The sequence below is a fragment of the Dipodomys spectabilis genome, unplaced genomic scaffold (assembly GCF_019054845.1).
Source record: "Dipodomys spectabilis isolate Male_0828 unplaced genomic scaffold, ASM1905484v1 ptg000089l, whole genome shotgun sequence".
Lineage (NCBI taxonomy): Eukaryota > Metazoa > Chordata > Mammalia > Rodentia > Heteromyidae > Dipodomys > Dipodomys spectabilis.
Window position 1 is genome coordinate 18,591,589 of NW_024870766.1, and position 18,763 is coordinate 18,610,351.

General features: G+C 33.9%; 2 protein-coding genes across 2 annotated transcripts in view; one reads left to right on the plus strand and one right to left on the minus strand.

The window, feature by feature from the left end:
- The window catches only part of Cog5 (component of oligomeric golgi complex 5), a 215,595-nt gene that overhangs the window by 153,793 nt on the left and 43,039 nt on the right, over positions 1 to 18,763 (minus strand). The gene's annotated exons all lie outside the window — the stretch shown is intronic.
- Gpr22 (G protein-coupled receptor 22) lies at positions 15,173 to 16,921 on the plus strand. The gene has a single exon (XM_042684603.1). It carries the CDS (start codon positions 15,191 to 15,193, stop codon positions 16,490 to 16,492), a length of 1,302 nt encoding a protein of 433 aa, XP_042540537.1. The 5' UTR covers positions 15,173 to 15,190; the 3' UTR covers positions 16,493 to 16,921.

Here is an 18,763-nt window from a genome sequence, read left to right on the forward strand (position 1 = left end):
CTCCTTGGCTCAGGCCGAAATTTTCTGAATAGAGACCCGGAAACACAACAAATCAAAGAAAGGTTGGACAAATGGGATTACATAAAGTTGCAGAGCTTCTGCAGGGCAAATGACATAGCTAGCAAGATCAATAGAAAGCCCATGGATTGGGAGAAGATCTTTACTAGCCATACAACGGACAAGGGTCTCATATCTAAAATATACTTGGAACTCAAAAAATTAAACCACCCAACAACAAATCCTCAAAGAAACAACTGCCCAACAAATAAGTGGGCGAAAGACTTAAAGAGAAACTTCTCTGAAGAAGAAAGAAGGATGGCCAATAGACACATGAAGAAATGTTCAACATCCCTAGCCATAAAAGAAATGCAAATCAAAACAACATTGAGATATCACCTCACTCCAGTTAGAATGGCAAAAATCAAGAACTCTAACAACAACAGATGCTGGAGGGGATGTGGACAGAAAGGAACCTTACTTCATTGTTGGTGGGAATGTAAACTTGTTCAACCACTTTGGAAAGCAGTATGGAGGTTCCTCAAAAGACTTCACATAGAGCTCCCCTATGACCCAGCAATCCCACTTTTGGGCATTTACCCTAATGTTTACAAACAAGACCACACTAAAGCTACCAGCACAACTATGTTTATTGCAGCATTATTTACCATAGCTAAGATATGGAACCAACCCAGATGCCCCTCAGTAGATGAATGGATCAAGAAAATGTGGTATATATACACGATGGAATTCTATGCCTCCATCAGAAAGAATAACATTGCCCCATTTGTTAGGAAATGGAAAAACTTGGAAAAAATTATATTAAGTGAAGTAAGCCAGGCCCAAAGAAACGTAGGTCCCATGGTTTCCCTTATTTGTAATATCTAGTATATGTATGAGTCAAGCGGAAAAGGTCAGATAATGTGATGTCAGGAAAATGAACCCTTAGATGTGTATTTTAATGTTTTTTTCTTTCATGCATGTGTTTCTAACACATTTATAAGATTATCTCTTTGTTGCTTTGTAGCTTTGTATGTCCCTCCCCCACAGTATAACCCCTGCTTTCACTATATTTGATGTCAGTATAACTTGTGGAGGAGATGGGGAAAAACCAGTTGTTTAAGGATACAGGTGGACCTGTTGCAACAATGAGAAGTACAAGTTGTCATGTCCAAAACGAGCTTTACAACGTTGGTGTGGGGGGGGGGGGGCCGGGAAGGAGAAGGATTGGGATTAGGGGGGGAGGGGGGAGGCTGGGAAGGGATGTGAAGGGTAAACAAAGGAGGAGGCTGCAATGCTTGGTAAGAAATGTACATGCCCATGTAACTGTAACTCCTCTGTACAGTATGTTCACAAATAAAATTAAATTAAATTAAAAAATAAAAAAGACTGAGTTGCTTTCCTTCCAAGGAGTCAATAGATGTTTCAACATATACAAAGAAATATATTATAGCATAAATATAGGATAAAGGACAAAAGAAAAGAATCACATGTCATCTCGATACAGAAAAATCCTTTGACAACTGAAGAGCTGAGGGACGGTGCCCAGGCCCAGAGTTCAAGCCCTACAACCGACAAAAAAAAAAAATCCTTTGACAAAACAACTATTCATGATAAAAGATATTCAGAGGCTGGGAAGGTGGCTCAGTGGTAGGGTGCTTGCCTTGCATGCATGAGGCCCTGGGTTTGATTCCTCAGTACCATATAAGCAGAAAAAAGCCAGAAGTGGTGCTGTGGCTCAAGTGGTAGAGGGCTAGTCTTAAGCTGAAGAGCTAAGGGACAGCACCTAGGCCAGAGTTTAGCCCCCACGACCGACCAAAAAAAAAGACATCCAGAAACTAGAAAGAATAAAGTCTATATAATAATATAAACATGATACAGGCCATATGTAATAAATTTATAGCTAATATTGTATGAAAGAAGAAAAATGAAAACATTCCTCCTAAAATTAGAAATCAGACAAAGATGTCTACTTTCTCCATTCTTACTCAAAATAGTACTAGAATTCCTAGCCACAGAAATAAGGCAAGAATAAATAAAAGGGATACAACAGGAAATGTAGAATCAAATTATTCCTATTTGCAGAGAATATGATCCTATACTAAAAAGAGTCTAAGCACCAAAACACTTTTATCTGACAAACACTTCAGGAAAAGCAGCAGGATATAAAATTAACATATGAAAAATAAGTAACATTTTTTATATACCAACAATGCTGGCCAGGAAAACACAGGAATAAAGAACACTGCACATTGTTGCTGGGAATGTAAAATATTGCAGGGACTAAGGAAATCAGTATTGGGATACCTTAAGAATCTAAAAATAGAATTTCTCTATGGTCCTGCTATACCATTATTGGGTATATAACCAAAGGAATGCAAATTGGAATAAAATAAAGGCACCTGCACACCCATGTTCATAGTTGCACTATTTATAATAGCCAAGATACAGAAGCAGTTCAGGTGCCCAACAACTAATGTATGAATAAAGAAAAGGTCTCTCTCTCACTGTCTCTGTCTCTGTCTCTCTCTCTCACACACACACACATACACACAAACACACAGAGGAATATTCAGCCATAAAAAAGAAAAAAATTGTTGTTTGCAGAAAAATAGATGAAAATGGAGATCATGTGAAGTGAGACAAGCCAAATTTACAAAGACAAATACCACATATTATACTCATATGTAGAATCTACACCTAAAAAGTATGGTATTATTGTAAAAAAGGGATTGTGGGAAGTAGACTAGCAGATGGTGAAGGAAAGTAGAGGGATTAATACAAGGATGAATATTACAGATGAACATTACATATGTGTGTGAAAACAGCATAATGAAATCTATCAAAATTATTTAAAATGGGAGGGGAAGAGAACAGAGATTAGGAAGTAATAGAGGTGGGGTGATTTGATCTAAGTACATTTTATTCATGTTATAAATATCACAATGCAACCCCTCTATTAATCTGTGCTAATAAAATTAAAAATAAGTATCCAGGCAAAAATTATAGTGATAATAGGGAAAGGGGGACATGTTTACCATTGAGGCCAGAGTAACAACCCCTGTCAATCTTTGGATGTTGCTGGAAACCTATTAAAGATAGGAGAAGAAAACAGAAGAATAAATTTTTTAATCCTGCAAGTCTGAATGTAGGAAAGAAATTCAATTTGTAATTGGAATCTGGAAGGGGAGTTTAGAAAGCCCCCATCTCCAAAATCCAATACATGGTGGTTGAGCAGTCTATTTGTGAAAATATTACCATATCAGGTACAATGATTAATCCAGGCAAAAGAAAATTTTGCAAAGTGCACGCTTTTTTGGGTCAAACTGTCTGTCTGGCAGCTACAATTTGTTTTTATAGTTTCAAGCCCCATAGATAGGGCTTTTAAATCTGCCAGCTTTCCAAAGGGAAGAACTGAAGGTTACGCACACACACACACACACACACACACACACACACACACACACACACACACACACACAAACACACACACACACACACACTCTTAATCCAGAGACTTCTGGTTGGAGAATGGAGTGGTCCCATCTACTCAGTGTTTTGTAACTAGCACTGACACAAACAGGTACATCAGCTTTCAACTTCACTGTATTATCAATGAATTTAGCCTAGGCATTTACAGGAACTTCCATGGAGGACCCAAGTGAGCCAGTGGCTTTGCTTCAGGTGATGAAATAAAGGACTTTTTTTCTAAAAGAAGTAGGTTCCCCCCCCTTTATGCAAAGCCAAAAGGACACTGACCCATGGCAGCCACATGTTACACAAACTATTATCCCACTGGGCCCTTCCCTTGTTAACGAGGAAGCCCAAGTTAACCTATCCCTAGATAGGAACAACAGTCCACATAGTCCCAAGATATCTAATAGTCTAGTATTTAATCATTTTTTAAAATCTAAACTTCAATGCAATTTTGAATAACCAAATAAATATAAAATGTATGCTTGGTAAGGGTGAAGCTCAATACTAGACATTTGCCTATCATAGCAAAAAGCCCTGAGTTTGATCCCTAGCCCTGAAACAAAACAAAACTACAGGGAACTTTAGCAGTCAGACCAGGAATTAGAGGACAGCGTGAGCTACACAGAGAGGCCTAGTTTTAAAACAAAACAAACAATTATAATAATTTTTAAAAGGCAGTGCACTTGGTAGCTGGGTCAGGCAGGTGGCACTGCTGTACTGAGAAATGGCCTGAGACTGAGCAGCCATCAAACCTTTTTTTCCTAGTATAATACATGGTGTACTGGATCACCTTTCTCCATGTGAATGAGACTGTCCTTTAACTTCATACATATTCACGGTGTAAGAACATCGAAACATTAATATGTTATAATACATAAGTATAATTATACATTTAGTATAGGAAGCCAGAACAGTATACTCTAAAGACCCAGAAATTCTACCCACACATCAGCTTTTTTGAATGTGAGTGTCCTCCACCTTCGGAATACAACAAAAAGGAATTTGACAAACAAAAGCAACTACTGCCTAAGCTGCTAAGAGTCCACATTATTTCCTCACCAGGGACACAGGGAGTGGGAGTCCAGCTTGCTGGGGAGAGCTGTAGTAGTGGGAAGGCTGCTTTGCATTGGCTCCTAACTCCAGTCCAGGGTAATGATGTCCTGGTCTCTAGTTTACCCCTACACATGCTGCCAATGTTTTCAGCCTTCCTTCAGCCACCTCCTGTGCTTTTTCCTGTAAGACCACATGGGGACTTGGTTATCTCTATCCAGTAAAGCTAGCATTCTTTCCTTTCCCTAAGTTTCTCTACCTCACTTGGCTTTCAGATGAAACATGAAGTAGAGCAAAGTTAGAGTCACAAAGTATGGAAAAAACTGCTTTGCATGAACAAGCAAAGCTTTGTGTTTACACTCAACTTCAAGTGGCTGCCCACTTGGACTTAATTAATGACTTTATAATTTATTTAGTCTACCCAAAGATCTGTAACTCATTTCTGACACCTTTTAACTCTTGTGAACCCTTGATTCAAGAGCTACAACTATACTGCTTTTGCCTACGTCTTGCTGCCTCTTTAATACATAATCATTATTCTATCCTTCCCTAGCTGAGAGTGAACAACCACCAAAAGACCATTCTAGCAGCTTCATTAATTCTACCTTTCACTTCTTAATGAAAAAATTTCATTAACAGATATGGAAGTTAATGCCTACATATTAATTGTCCACCAACTTAAACAAGAGCATTTGCTGCTATATTTTAAATCCCCTAAACCAGTCAGCAGAGCCCTGTACTTTCCCTTGCAGGATGCCCTGTCTGTCAATATATCCTGAGCACCAAGAATGTCAAAAATTGTTAACCGTCTGGGGTTTTATCTATCCTACTTATAAGCCTCGATGCCAGCCTGCTACTGTTTCATGAATGCAAACAGAATATATAAGATATGGATCAGAGAAAAAGGGCTATATTTATTCATTATTCATCAAATTCACCTGGCAAAGTCCCCTGGCAAAGGGACCTAAGTTGTTCTATACCGTGTGGGCTTTTGTCACAGCTAAAGAACACTGAGCTTGGGGAAATTATCATTTTTTATAAAAAGCTGAAGCTAGGCTGCACATTGGTTTTTTTGTGGGAAGGACTTACTACGTCATCCCTAAAAGTTGCAACCCACAAAATCACAACTCTAGTAAACAGACCAGATAAAGAGCAGTCAGGTCTCTACATTCTGGGCATACTCAACAAGAACATTCAGGGATACTTAGAGCCCACAGTAGACTGCTTTATCCAGTATACTCCTTATTCAATAGAAAAAAATTGTCACATGTGTTTCAGAAAGAAGTATCTCTACTGCAGGTAATATTAATTGCCTATATAGCAAATGCCATCGAATTTATTTTAAAAGCGTTCCAGACAAATAGATAAATTTACTACAGCTACAGGATACACAGTCAATACACAAAGAACAACTAATTGGATTTTTTTTTGGGGGGGGGTCCGGTCGTGGGGCCTGAACTCTGGACCTGGGCGCTGTCCCTCAGCTCTTCAGCTCAAGGATAGCGCTCTACCACTTGAGCCACAGTGTCACTTCCGGCTTTTTTCTTTTTGCTTATGTGGTGCTGAGGAATCGAACCCAGGGCCTCAGGCGTGCAAGGCAAGCACTACCACTGAGCCACCTTCCCAGCCCCAACTAATTGGATTTTTAAAATTAGGTGTTACTTCCATAGCAGTAAAGAGAAAATTAGGAACAAATCTACAAAAAATATGCAAAATGTATAGACAAAGATCTACAAAACACTGATAAAACTAAAATAACTTAAAATTAATAGATACATAATATACATATGTTGAAAGTCATTTTAGTTATTTTGGTCCATATATGCTTGGCATAAAAAAAAACAAAATAGCTGGGCACCAGTGGCTCACTCCTAGCTACTCAGGAGACTGAGATCTGAGGATAGTTGTTCAAAGCCAGCCCAGGCAGGAAAGTCTGTGAGACTCTTATCTCCAATTAACCACTAAAAAAACAGAAATGGTGTGGTAGCTCAAGTGGTAGAGCACTCACCTTGAGCTGAAGAGCTCAGGGGCAGCGCCCAAGCCCAGAGTTCAAGCCTCATGACTAATGCGTCCCCACCTCCCCCCAAAAAAGAAAACCAAAATAACATCAGGTCTTTTTTGTAGGTATTTGAGACTACAAGGCAACAGTAATTGAAAATATGTTCCTGAATATAGCTAGCATTAAGTCACAGTATTTAGAAACTAGTTTAGTAAATGCTTAAAATGCAAATGAATCATCCAATTATCCATTTATTCAAATGAATAATCCAAGTATTACAATGGATTTAACTGTAAATCTATAGTAGAAGCATGGCCTACAGCAGAATTCTAATTTCTGGTTCTACACATAAAGAACAGTAGCTTTCTAGGCCAATTGCTGGTGGCTCATGCTTGTAATCCTCACTACATAGGAGTACAAGATAGTCAGGTCTCAAGACCAGCTTAGGCAAATCATAAGACTACTCCTCAAGCAACAGCACTGTCACATAAACCTGTCACTTCAGCTACATGAAAGCTGAAAGCAAGAGGATCTCAGTTCCAGGCCAGCCAGGGGGGAAATATTCCATGAAACCCCACTATAAGCACCTGTAATCCCAGCTACAAGAAGCATAAAATAGGTTGCTTGTAGTCTAGGCAAAAGCCAAAGCAAAAAGTGAGACCTTTATCTCAAAAATAACCAGTGTGCCAGGTGATGATGGCTTACACTTACAATCCAAACTACTAAAAAGACAGAATGAGAATTGCAGATATTGTAGCCCAGGCATACAAATCCATGAGACTCTTATCTCCAATTAGCCTGCCAAAATCAGGAAGTTAAGACATAGTTCAAGTATCAGAGTATGAGCTGTGAGGTGAAAAAGCTGAGAAAGAACAAGAAACCTGGAGTTCAAGCCTCATTACCAGCATAAAAATAATAACCAGGGTGCATAAAAAGCTGAAGCTATAGCTTAGCAGTACCGTGCCTGCCTAGCAAGCTCAAGACCCTGAGTTCAAACCCCAGGATTGAAAGGAGAAAAAAAAAGTATCTAACCCATTTCAGACCACCACATCATAGTTAGATCATAGTCAGCCCTTCAGCCAGGTCACCCATCAGAATATAAGCCTCAAAAAGACAGGATTTGGCACAGGTTTCTGAAAATATGCAATCCAGTTGATCAAACTGACCTAGTTTTAAGGCAGAAATGAATTGGATTCTGCACAATAAGCTAGACTGGAAGAATTATGCAAAGAAAAGAGAGCAACAGAAAAGAGAAATCAATATAACAGCACAAACATAGCTACTCTTATAACTGATTAAAATATATGAGGGAAAATTTCAACAAAATGCTTACTATTTAAGGGATATAAACAGGAACATAAGACACTCTAAACAGTTAGCAAAAAATGGGGAGTGAATTTGGAGAAGGCCACAAAACAAACATGTCAACAAATGTGTAAGAGATAGAGATTAACCTGTAGTTATTAGTAGTCATAAGGTCCAAAGTCTAGCTTTCAAATAAGAAAATGGAAATGTGATGTTTGCAAATGATAAAAATATAAAGTATGAAAAATTTTAATACACGATTTAGGTGAGGTAAGTATGGATAAGAATGGTTTGTGGAATTTTCTGTTGAAAGTTTGCAATTTTAATGCATGTACTTTATTTAATACAATTAGGTTTTTATTGTTCTATGACAGATAATGAATCATCAATGTTGTTGACTCTCCACTACTCTAGCTATTCCCTACTTGATGGAGATTTAAGCAGATGGCACACTTCTATTTTCCTGGTAAAACATTTGTTGTGAAAGAAATTCAAAATTAAGAAGCCAAATGAAATTTCTGAATTGGTTTTAACCCTAAATAATCCTTTCTTCCCTGAGTTCAAATATACCAAAGAGTTCAGAATTAAATATGCCACATATTCTTTTAAAATTCACCCCTTCTGAGGCAATATAGCTTAAGAAATCATTTTAACCAATTAGAAACTGCTTTTGCATATATAGTTTTCAAAGAGTTTCAGTTATAGTTAACTCCAACATTTCACAAAGTTGAGGGTTTTTTATTTACAAACTCATAGAATCATAAAGAAAAATGAAGCATCAGAACTACTTGCAAGCTTACGCATGCATCTAATGTAAATATAAATCATTCTTATAGGTATTGTTACACAAATTTAGAAGACAAATGTCTAAAATAAAAGAATTCATATCAGAAAATAAGATATAAAATACAAAAATAACTAAAGAGAAAAACATAACTTTTAGGAAATGATTTTAACTAAGCTATGTTTTAGGATCAAACACATCTGTTGCTTAGTTAATGGAAAAACTAACTTGTTTTCCTAGGATTTTAAGTTAGTAAAAAACTAACCTACAAAATTATTTCATAACAAAATTTGGTTTTAAATCACATATTGCAGCATTTTGCAAAATTAGTATCTTATATGAACATATATACATTAAATGCCAAAATGTAGAAACTGTGGGTTACTATGGAAACAAGAATCTATAACCTAAATGTACAATTTTTCCATGAAAATAATATAATATGATTTTTGATCCAGTGATTCATATATTAGCATATTTGTTAAAAAACAGAGGGCATTAGAAACATCTCATAAAAATCTGAGTAACATTTAAGCATCAAATTTGTGGTTTTTTAAAAAAAGTGAAATTACACTATGCTTTATAGTCAATTAAAGAAAAAACTCTGTTATTTGTGATAGCTGTGGTAACATGAGTCATAAGTCACCTGTACAGGAAATAAGCAGCAATGTCCAGCCTTCAGCTTTCTTCACTCAAATTTCCAGAACTCACATTTTGATGTTTCAAAATTATCAAACTATAATTTGGAAATGCTGCCTCACAGAGGTAATTAAAACAGTGAAATATACTTCAACAAAAAGAATAAAAGCTATACCATCACTTAAAAAAAACTTGAATTACCAAACGTTATATAGGCAAATAGGGAGTAAACTTAGATTATCCCTTTCTCAGCTCAAGTACTATCACAATTTCTCTTAGAAAAAGGTACAACTACCCAGAAGGGTAGTCAGCAGTATTCTAACACTGTCTGCTGATAACCTACCTATGCTTTTTCAGGTCAACAGATTTCTACAGTGCCTTATTTGTTTGTTTGTTTGTATATAGATACATTTTGACCAAAAAAAACCTAAATAAATACTTGAACTCTCTGGGAGGAAAGCACTATATATTCTTATAATAATAATAATTTTCTTAACCCCATCACATGCCAACATGTTTTCTCTGGTTTCAGTTTGAAATTAAAAATAACATTTTGTATGTATTAGCTATTGTTAATGTAGCTGGCATTCTATCAAGATCTTTTCCCCTAATTTTCAAAATTCTTGAATGGCACATTTTCCTTCTTAGTATTATCAAAGCCTTGACACCCAAAACTAATTCAGAAATTTCTAGAAATTCATAACAAAAATTTTCATGTTACCCTAAATTTTTATAGAAATGCACTCAAAACTCAAGTACCTGTCAGAAATTTCTCTATAAAATAAAGAAAAACATTTTGAAAAATATAGCTCAGATTCCTAAATTTAAATTATTAAATTCAAATTATTAACTTTAGGAATATGATCTGTATAGATGACTAATGTTCTAATAATTCAATCATCAGTAATGTCTTCAATTTTATAAGTACAGAATCCAGCCACTTGACATACTTAAGTCTAAAAAAATATTTATTCTTGCTACTGAAAACAAACAAATTTAGAGGTAACAAAAAATGAATATAAATTAATTTTTAATTCATATGTTCAGTTTTTATACCATTGGGTTTTTTGGCAGTCTATCTGAAAATAATTTAGCTTTTTAAGTAATGAAGACATAAACTACAAGTTACAAGTAACTTTTCCTTCACTAATCTAGCAACATCTATTTGCCAAAAGCAATCTACCAAGAAATGTGACCAAGCCACAACAGAAATACCCAATTGAAATAAAATACTAATGGCAAATGGCCAGTATATATTTGCTAAATGAGAAGCTTCCTATAGGTAAAAATTGAGATTACTATTTCCAAAAAGTAAAACAAAATATTAACTTTTAGTATGCTACTGTTAGTATGCTACTGGCAAGGAAATGTTTTAAAAATATTTTATGGTAAAATTACCTTGGATCAAGCTGATTTAATATTCTGAATGAATGAATGAAATAAAAGAATATCTCAATGAATTTAATACCTAGAGATATTCACAAACATTTGGAATACATGATGATGACTTGAATACAAACAAACTAGTTGAAATTCAGTGTGGTTCACTGTAAAAATGCAGTGGGTTTCTATTTGTAGAACAAAGAAACTACACCAAAATTATATATAAATAATAAAATATTCTCAAGTGCAATTAATGAGCCTTTAGTATATACATATATACTTTTGACTATATAAACCTTTCCTACCACCTTCCCCCTACACACAATAAGAAAACATCTCCATGCATTTTTTAACATTTGGCATCAGTGACCAAGAATCCAGAACAAAATACACATGTTTAAAAAAAAAAACTAATTTACTCATATTCTATTTAAGCATAACATACAAGCACTTATAAATTTAGTCTTTTAAGAAAGCACTCTTATATAAAACAGTAGGGTGGGAGGGAATCTCTGCTATACATATGAAGCACAGTTTAAGCTCAATACAACTGACCAATCAAAATTAGTGAATGCACTGCATCTCTCTGCAGTGGAGAGAAGCGACAAGGTAGGCTGTCATACTGCAAAAGCTGCTCAGAACAGGCTTTCCTCTGAAAACAGTGCCGTTCCTTTTTAAAGACTGAATCTAAATGTCTCTGGAGAGAAGAAACATTCTGCATTTTCAGATGCTTACTGATTGTGAGGAACCGCAGCAGCTTCAAAGCAGCACTACACGGTCTATACATCAGCAGTACTGCTGAAACAATGGCACCATACAGACACGTTTTCATTAAGGTCATTTCTGAAGAGACGTTTATAACCCTCTTCCCCTCATCCTCTACTAACAAGCAAACAAAATGAATCAATCAAAACGGGAAATGCTTCAACTACATCAAGAATTTATCATATATTTAGCAGAGGTAAGATGTGTTCCTTATTATAGTATACAGTAGCTTTTAAACTATCACAGTGGGGTGAAATTACTTTTTAAATTTCAGCCTAAATGTTAAGAGTTTAATGTTTAGTTCTACTTATTGCTAAGCATGTAATTTTTAAATCTATTTCTCTGAAGACAAGATATATTTTAATGTAAAATGTTTCGAATGGGTTAAGAATATTTTATTAATTCACCATGAAGGCATCAGCTCTCAAGTCACTTCAGACAGATTTTTGATTCCTAATGTTATCCGTATAGTTTTTCTTAGTGTCCAAAAATGCTAATATTTCTTATAAGAACCAGTTTTGGTATCAATCTGTTATCTATTACTCAATTTTATGCTAGGATTATTAGCATGCATATTCACTGAAAAAATATAGTTAATTTTTGTATTGCCTTTTGCTTCAACCACATGAGCAATTCATAAATAAAAATTCATTGTATCTTCTCATGAAATCTGTTTTAAGGTGTTAAGATTCAACCGATGTTTTGATAATTAAGCAAGCTACAGTGTTTTTATAGTAGGAAACATTCAGTTTATTAAAAGAGGGAATGAGAGTGTGTTTAGTAGATGCTAATTGTTTATAATCTTGTAAAATACAAGTTAGCTTCTTAAAAGACAGCAGAAATTAGTTTATAAATACAGTCTTTCTCTTGTGGCTATATTTACAATGCTAACTCTATTGTTAAAGTAATCTATACAATCTCTGTTAGGAAAATGAGGTATTTTAGGATTTAAATTTTATGCACATAGTTATGATTCTAGCAATAGTACTGCTTATTTTAAGAACAAATGGTGCATGGTTTTAATTCATCAGAATAACTTTCAATTAATTAGAAATTATTAGGAATCTTGTTTCTTAACCTTTCTTTTTCTTTTGTTCATAGGACCTAAAGCAGCTAATTCAGTATTTACAACTTATAATATGAAGAATGCATCTGATTGAGTTTCCCTAGCTCTGTGAGCTACGAACTACAAGATGCACTTATAAATATGATTTTAAGAAACTGAAGAGTTAAAACCAAGGAATCAGTCTACAATACTGCTGGAATATTAAAAAATTAACAGTACCCTAAGAAGATGCTGAATACAATAATCACAAAAAGAAAATATAACTGTAAAAGGCTGAAACAAAATGGTGAGCATTTTTAAAGGAGGAGTTTACACTTGAACACATGAGAATTATGGAAGCTACTAATGTTGAAGAAACAATGAAACACGAATTCCAAAAAGGAGAATGTACCAACGAGCAAAACAAAGCTTTAGCAAGTGTTTTCTGCACTAAATATTCAGGATATTCATATCAATTGATATGACTAATGGATTTTCCATCTGAGTTTTATGACCAATTATGTGTCCTCTTCTAATGAAAACAAACCAAATTAAATAGCAGATGGTTTCTATCAAGAGAGCATGGACTGGATTTATAATGTAAAGCAAGTTATGTGATCAAGAAATCATTTCACAATAATGAAGACTGCTGTACAAACAGATTTACAGTTATAACAAAAGGATGTCTAAATACATTTTGGAAGCTAGAAACCTTATGCTTCTCTTTTTCAGACAGTATCGTAAAGAGACTCTATCATACATTTCCTCAAAGAAAAACACAATTCCTATCATTTGAGGAAGTTTCTCTTGGTCGTGACTTTTTAAGGTAAATCAAACACAAATATTATGTACTGTTCTTTAGCAATCCATCAGCCAACTAATCTCACAATTCATGCAGTTGAAGTACTGGAGAGAAAAATGAAAGAATTCCTACAAGACATGAGATAAAATACAGCTACTTCACTGTTCTCAGTGAACAATTCATGTCAAAATCTGTCAATGACATCATGTATCAATTCGTGAAAAACTGCCTGCTGTAGTGAGCTAAATCGCCCATAAGGTAACAGCAAACAGGTAGGTCAGAGATGCATGCACCCCACTGCACTGCACCGTGTTAACATTTACCAGAAAGGGAGGGGGCTGATACTTTCCGTAATTGTCATTTCACTTGACATGACTGGTTTATTTAACTACACTCTGGTGTGACAAAGACCTGATGTTTAATATACCAACTCTGAAAATTTGGCATGCTTAAAATTTTCCATTTTTATAAGATTTCAGAGTAAGCTAAAACTTTTACCTATTTTGAATAAATATGCTTCTATTAATACTTAAATAACTCAAAAATATTATCATGTGTTTGAGATAGTATTTCCAAAATAATATGCAGAAATAAAATTATGTTCTAAACCTTGTCAAAGATAACATCAGTGAATGGTTAACATAAATTTTGAAAATTATTAGCTTGTATAGTTTGAATTTTATAGTCAAAATGCTGTACTTGAAATGTAAGTTTGCTAGTGATTTTTTATATTGTAAACTGAATATACTGATTCACACAAATAACTCTAAACCCCTGCATATTAAAATATAATTTTCATGAATTAGTAAAAAAAAAGGTTTATTTTTAAAATTTTCCTCAAAAGTATACATGGCTGATGTACACAAAAGGTATCACAGGTAATGTCTAACTTAAAAGCTTCCTTAAAATATTGGCTTCAGAATACTTCTACCTGAATTATAGCTTGTTTTAAAAAAAAAACTTAAAAAATATTCTGACTGTAACCCTTCTGTACAGCATCTTTACAATAAAATAAAATTTTAAAAAACCTCTGATTAAACAAATAAAGTCAACTAGTATGTTTTGAACCACTTCAAAAATGACTATTTCTTAGTATGTATTAAACTACAACTTTCTTCTTCCAGAAGACAGAAGAGGGTGTGGTCACAAAATGAATATATAGGCATTATTAGTGATGTAAAAAGAAAAAAGCCTTGTAACTTTCACTTTGGCTTAATATCCCTTTTCTTTCCATTTTTATGTTTGCCAATTGTAAAGATCAAGTGAGCATATTCACTGTGATATACAAAAAATTATCATTTCCTTCTTTCTGTGGGGAATAACTCTAAATATTCCTAAGCACAATGCTAAATTCTAAGAGATTCCATCAACATGCACAAGGTAGTTTGAAACAAACTAGCACTTGGTATATTTATCCTTTTAAATGAACACTTGCCCTGTTCAGCTGAAATCTCACAAGAATAATTACACCTACACTAATCATGCTAGAGCTTATTAAAATATCATTTACTTTGTATCTACTCACAACATTGTAAAATGAAATTTTAAGTCATCAGATTAAAATTAGTGTTGCATACTCAATAGTTTTATTATACAAAAGTACTTTTTCTCTAAAAAAAATTTTAAAAAATCACATTTCCAAATGAGGCAAACCTCTTTAGTATCTTAAGCCATTTTGCATTTAGGGGACCAATCCCTAAATAGTTATTTTTTCCAAAGAAGATCATTTCCTCTTACAGTAAAACAAATGTAATCTTGATGTTTTATCTCCACATTTCCCACTTACACTTTACAAACTTAAAAAATAAAGGTGTACAATAAAAAGATGGTTTGTTTACATGTTTTATTCATCATTTAAATTGCCAAAATCAAATAGTTTATTCTATTTCACTTTCTAGGCAAAAAAAACAAAAAACAAAAAAAAAAAACAACTGCTCCAAAAGAATGTGTCTCTCTCCTGTTCTGGAAATCAACATGCAGTCTGATTCTAACATTACAGTGCGAGATGACATTGATGACATCAACACCAATATGTACCAACCACTATCATATCCATTAAGCTTTCAAGTGTCTCTCACTGGATTTCTTATGTTAGAAATTGTTTTGGGACTTGGCAGCAACCTCACCGTACTGGTACTTTACTGCATGAAATCCAACTTAATCAACTCTGTCAGTAATATTATTACAATGAATCTTCATGTACTTGATGTAATTATTTGTGTGGGATGTATTCCTCTAACTATAGTTATCCTTCTGCTTTCACTGGAGAGTAACACTGCTCTCATCTGCTGTTTCCATGAGGCTTGTGTTTCCTTTGCAAGTGTCTCAACAGCAATCAACGTTTTTGCGATCACATTAGACAGATATGACATCTCTGTAAAACCTGCAAACCGAATTCTGACAATGGGCAGAGCTGTAATGTTAATGATATCTATTTGGATTTTTTCTTTTTTCTCCTTCCTGATTCCTTTTATTGAGGTAAATTTTTTCAGTCTCCAAAGTGGAAATATATGGGAAAACAAGACTCTTCTGTGTGTCAGTACAAATGAATACTACACTGAACTGGGAATGTATTATCACCTTCTAGTACAGATCCCAATATTCTTTTTCACAGTTGTGGTAATGTTAATCACATACACCAAGATACTTCAAGCTCTTAATATTCGAATAGGCACAAGATTTTCGACAGGGCAGAAGAAGAAAGCAAGAAAGAAAAAGACAATTTCCCTAACCACCCAACATGAGACTACAGACATGTCACAAAGCAGTGGTGGGAGAAATGTAGTCTTTGGTGTAAGAACTTCAGTTTCTGTAATAATTGCCCTCCGGCGAGCCATGAAACGACACCGTGAACGAAGAGAAAGGCAGAAAAGAGTCTTCAAAATGTCTTTACTGATTATTTCTACGTTTCTTCTCTGTTGGACACCAATTTCTGTTTTAAATACTACAATTTTATGTATAGGCCCAAGTGACCTTTTAGTAAAATTAAGATTGTGTTTTCTAGTCATGGCTTATGGAACAACTATATTTCACCCTCTACTATATGCTTTCACTAGGCAAAAATTTCAAAAGGTTTTAAAAAGTAAAATGAAAAAAAGAGTTGTTTCCATAGTTGAAGCTGATCCCATGCCTAACAATGCTGTAATACACAATTCCTGGATAGATCCTAAACGAAACAAAAAAATTACCTATGAAGATAGTGAAATAAGAGAGAAATGTTTGGTACCTCAGGTTGTCACAGACTAAGGAAAAATCTAAGTTTCACCAAATCTATATTGTGAAAAGTTTTAAATTTAAATTGTAAAAAATGGAATTACTGCCAAATATAAGGATACATTTTAAGTATTGGTTATGTTGTAAATTTTTAATGTGAATGTCGATATTAGGTCATATATATTCAATTTCTTCATTACTTAATGTATTTGTTGCATGGCAGTTTGTTAAAGTATATCATGTGTATATTTTGTCATGATTATGTCCATCACAAAATATTCATGTAAGTCATATTTTCTAAAGAATAAATACATAGCCTTAAAGCAGTGTATAATTTTAAAATATAATGGACACAATTATCTGCTTTTTAAAAAGATATAATGTGTATTGTTTGTAATCCACAACTACAGATATATTTATATGATGACAGCTAGAGTAACATTTAACATGAAAAACAAAGTTACAGGCTCAAAACAGTCAAAGTAATCCAAGGGTCTTTTTTACCACTATATTTCCTAATATAATACACTTACTTTATTATTTGAAGCATCAAAAATAATGAACTGTGTATAAAATTTCATTGTCTTTTGAATGTAGAAAATCCTAAGATATATATTAGTATTTTAAAATTTTTGAACCAAAAATAATCCTGTATATGTATACCAAAATAGGGAACGTTTAAAATTCATGTTTACTATGAAAAAAAGATTGATTTTTTTTCTAAGATGGAATATACTATACTTATAAAAATAAACTGAAAAGAGTTGGAAGAAAACTATAGCAACAATGGTTTTCTTCCTTCCCTCTCTGCCTATTCTAAGCCAAATGTTATAGGTTAGTACAGAATGCTGACAAAAGAAAAGTACATTAAAATAAAGTGATTTTTAACTTGAACTCAGCCATTTTTTATAATGGAAGTTAACTATACCAACCCCCATACTAGGAAGAGGAAAAAAAACTTTTCTATCATTGTAGGAAAAAACAAACAAAGCCAACTATTTCTAATCTTGGATACATAACAACTTTAGAGTAATACAATTTACACAATGTCCCCACACAATCTTTAAAGTATGGTAGCTTTGATGCCACTATGAAAATCATTAAAGTAACTATGAATCTTGCTACTTTTTCTATTCACACATGTAATAATTTTAAATACTTTTCTCTCCACTCCTCAATTCATGTCAGAAAATTATGAAATTACCAATTCTAACTACAGATTATAAGCATTGGGAATTTCTTCTCAAACACTTCTCAATTCCATAGTATAATAAACTGGCAATATGTGCTAATACCATCAGAAAGTAATATGTTACTTGAACCAAGATAGTTCTGGCTACATTGTAACTGATTAATTGGACAAAAAATAACAACATTGTATTCACTAAATCAAGTAATAGCTCATTTTTTAAATAAAAATGATCTTGCCAAACAATTCAATAATGTATCACTTTTATACAAATAAATGGGATTCAAATAACCTAGTTTACTAAACAACCTAGCACCCTGGGAAAATGACCACCGTGCAATAGCTTAAATTTATTGAGGCTACTCGCATATTAAATAGGGTTTTATAACTTATAATAATGCTAGCATACTGTCAAATCTTGATGAAGACCCATTTCTTGTCTTTTTAATTCACTTTTTTATGTATCTAAAGAAATTATTTCAATTTGACAAAATGTAGCTTAAGAAAGTAAAAAGGTTTTTTTTAAACAAGGTAGAGGAATTATTAATTCATAGATAAAAGTATTAAGAAACTTTTCATTGAATAAATATATCTGGCATGGAATATCTAATATCTTTACACTTTAGAATTCATTTTATGTGGACTCCAAAGGATCAATTACAATTTCTTTCTGTATTAAATATTTTTAATCTTTAGGTTTATAGGCATGCCAAAGAAATCAGGATAAAAACAGATTTTTAATAGATTTGCCTGGTGTTTTTCATGTACTTTCATCGTCTATAATAAGAAATAAAATTTAAAAAATATCACTGGCAAATATTATAACTCTGCCCTATTGCCCATTTGACACTGAGTGAACAAGTAAACAATTTACTCATAATCATCTTTCAGGCAAGCAAAATTATACCCATTGATTTACAACAAAGAAAATGCATACCTACCAGAAACTTCTAATAGTCGTGTGTGTGTGTGTGTGTGTGTGTGTGTGTGTGTGTGCATGTGTGTGTGTGTATGTGTCTGTATGCACGCGCGCGCGTGTGCACAGGTCCTGAGGCTTGAACTCAGGGACTGGGCACTGTCCCTTAGCTTTTTTGCTCAAGGCTAGCATTCTACCA

Bases quoted from the DNA above. Each gene is read 5' to 3' on its own strand.
- Gpr22 (XM_042684603.1), top strand. From the start codon at position 15,191: ATGTGTCTCTCTCCTGTTCTGGAAATCAACATGCAGTCTGATTCTAAC.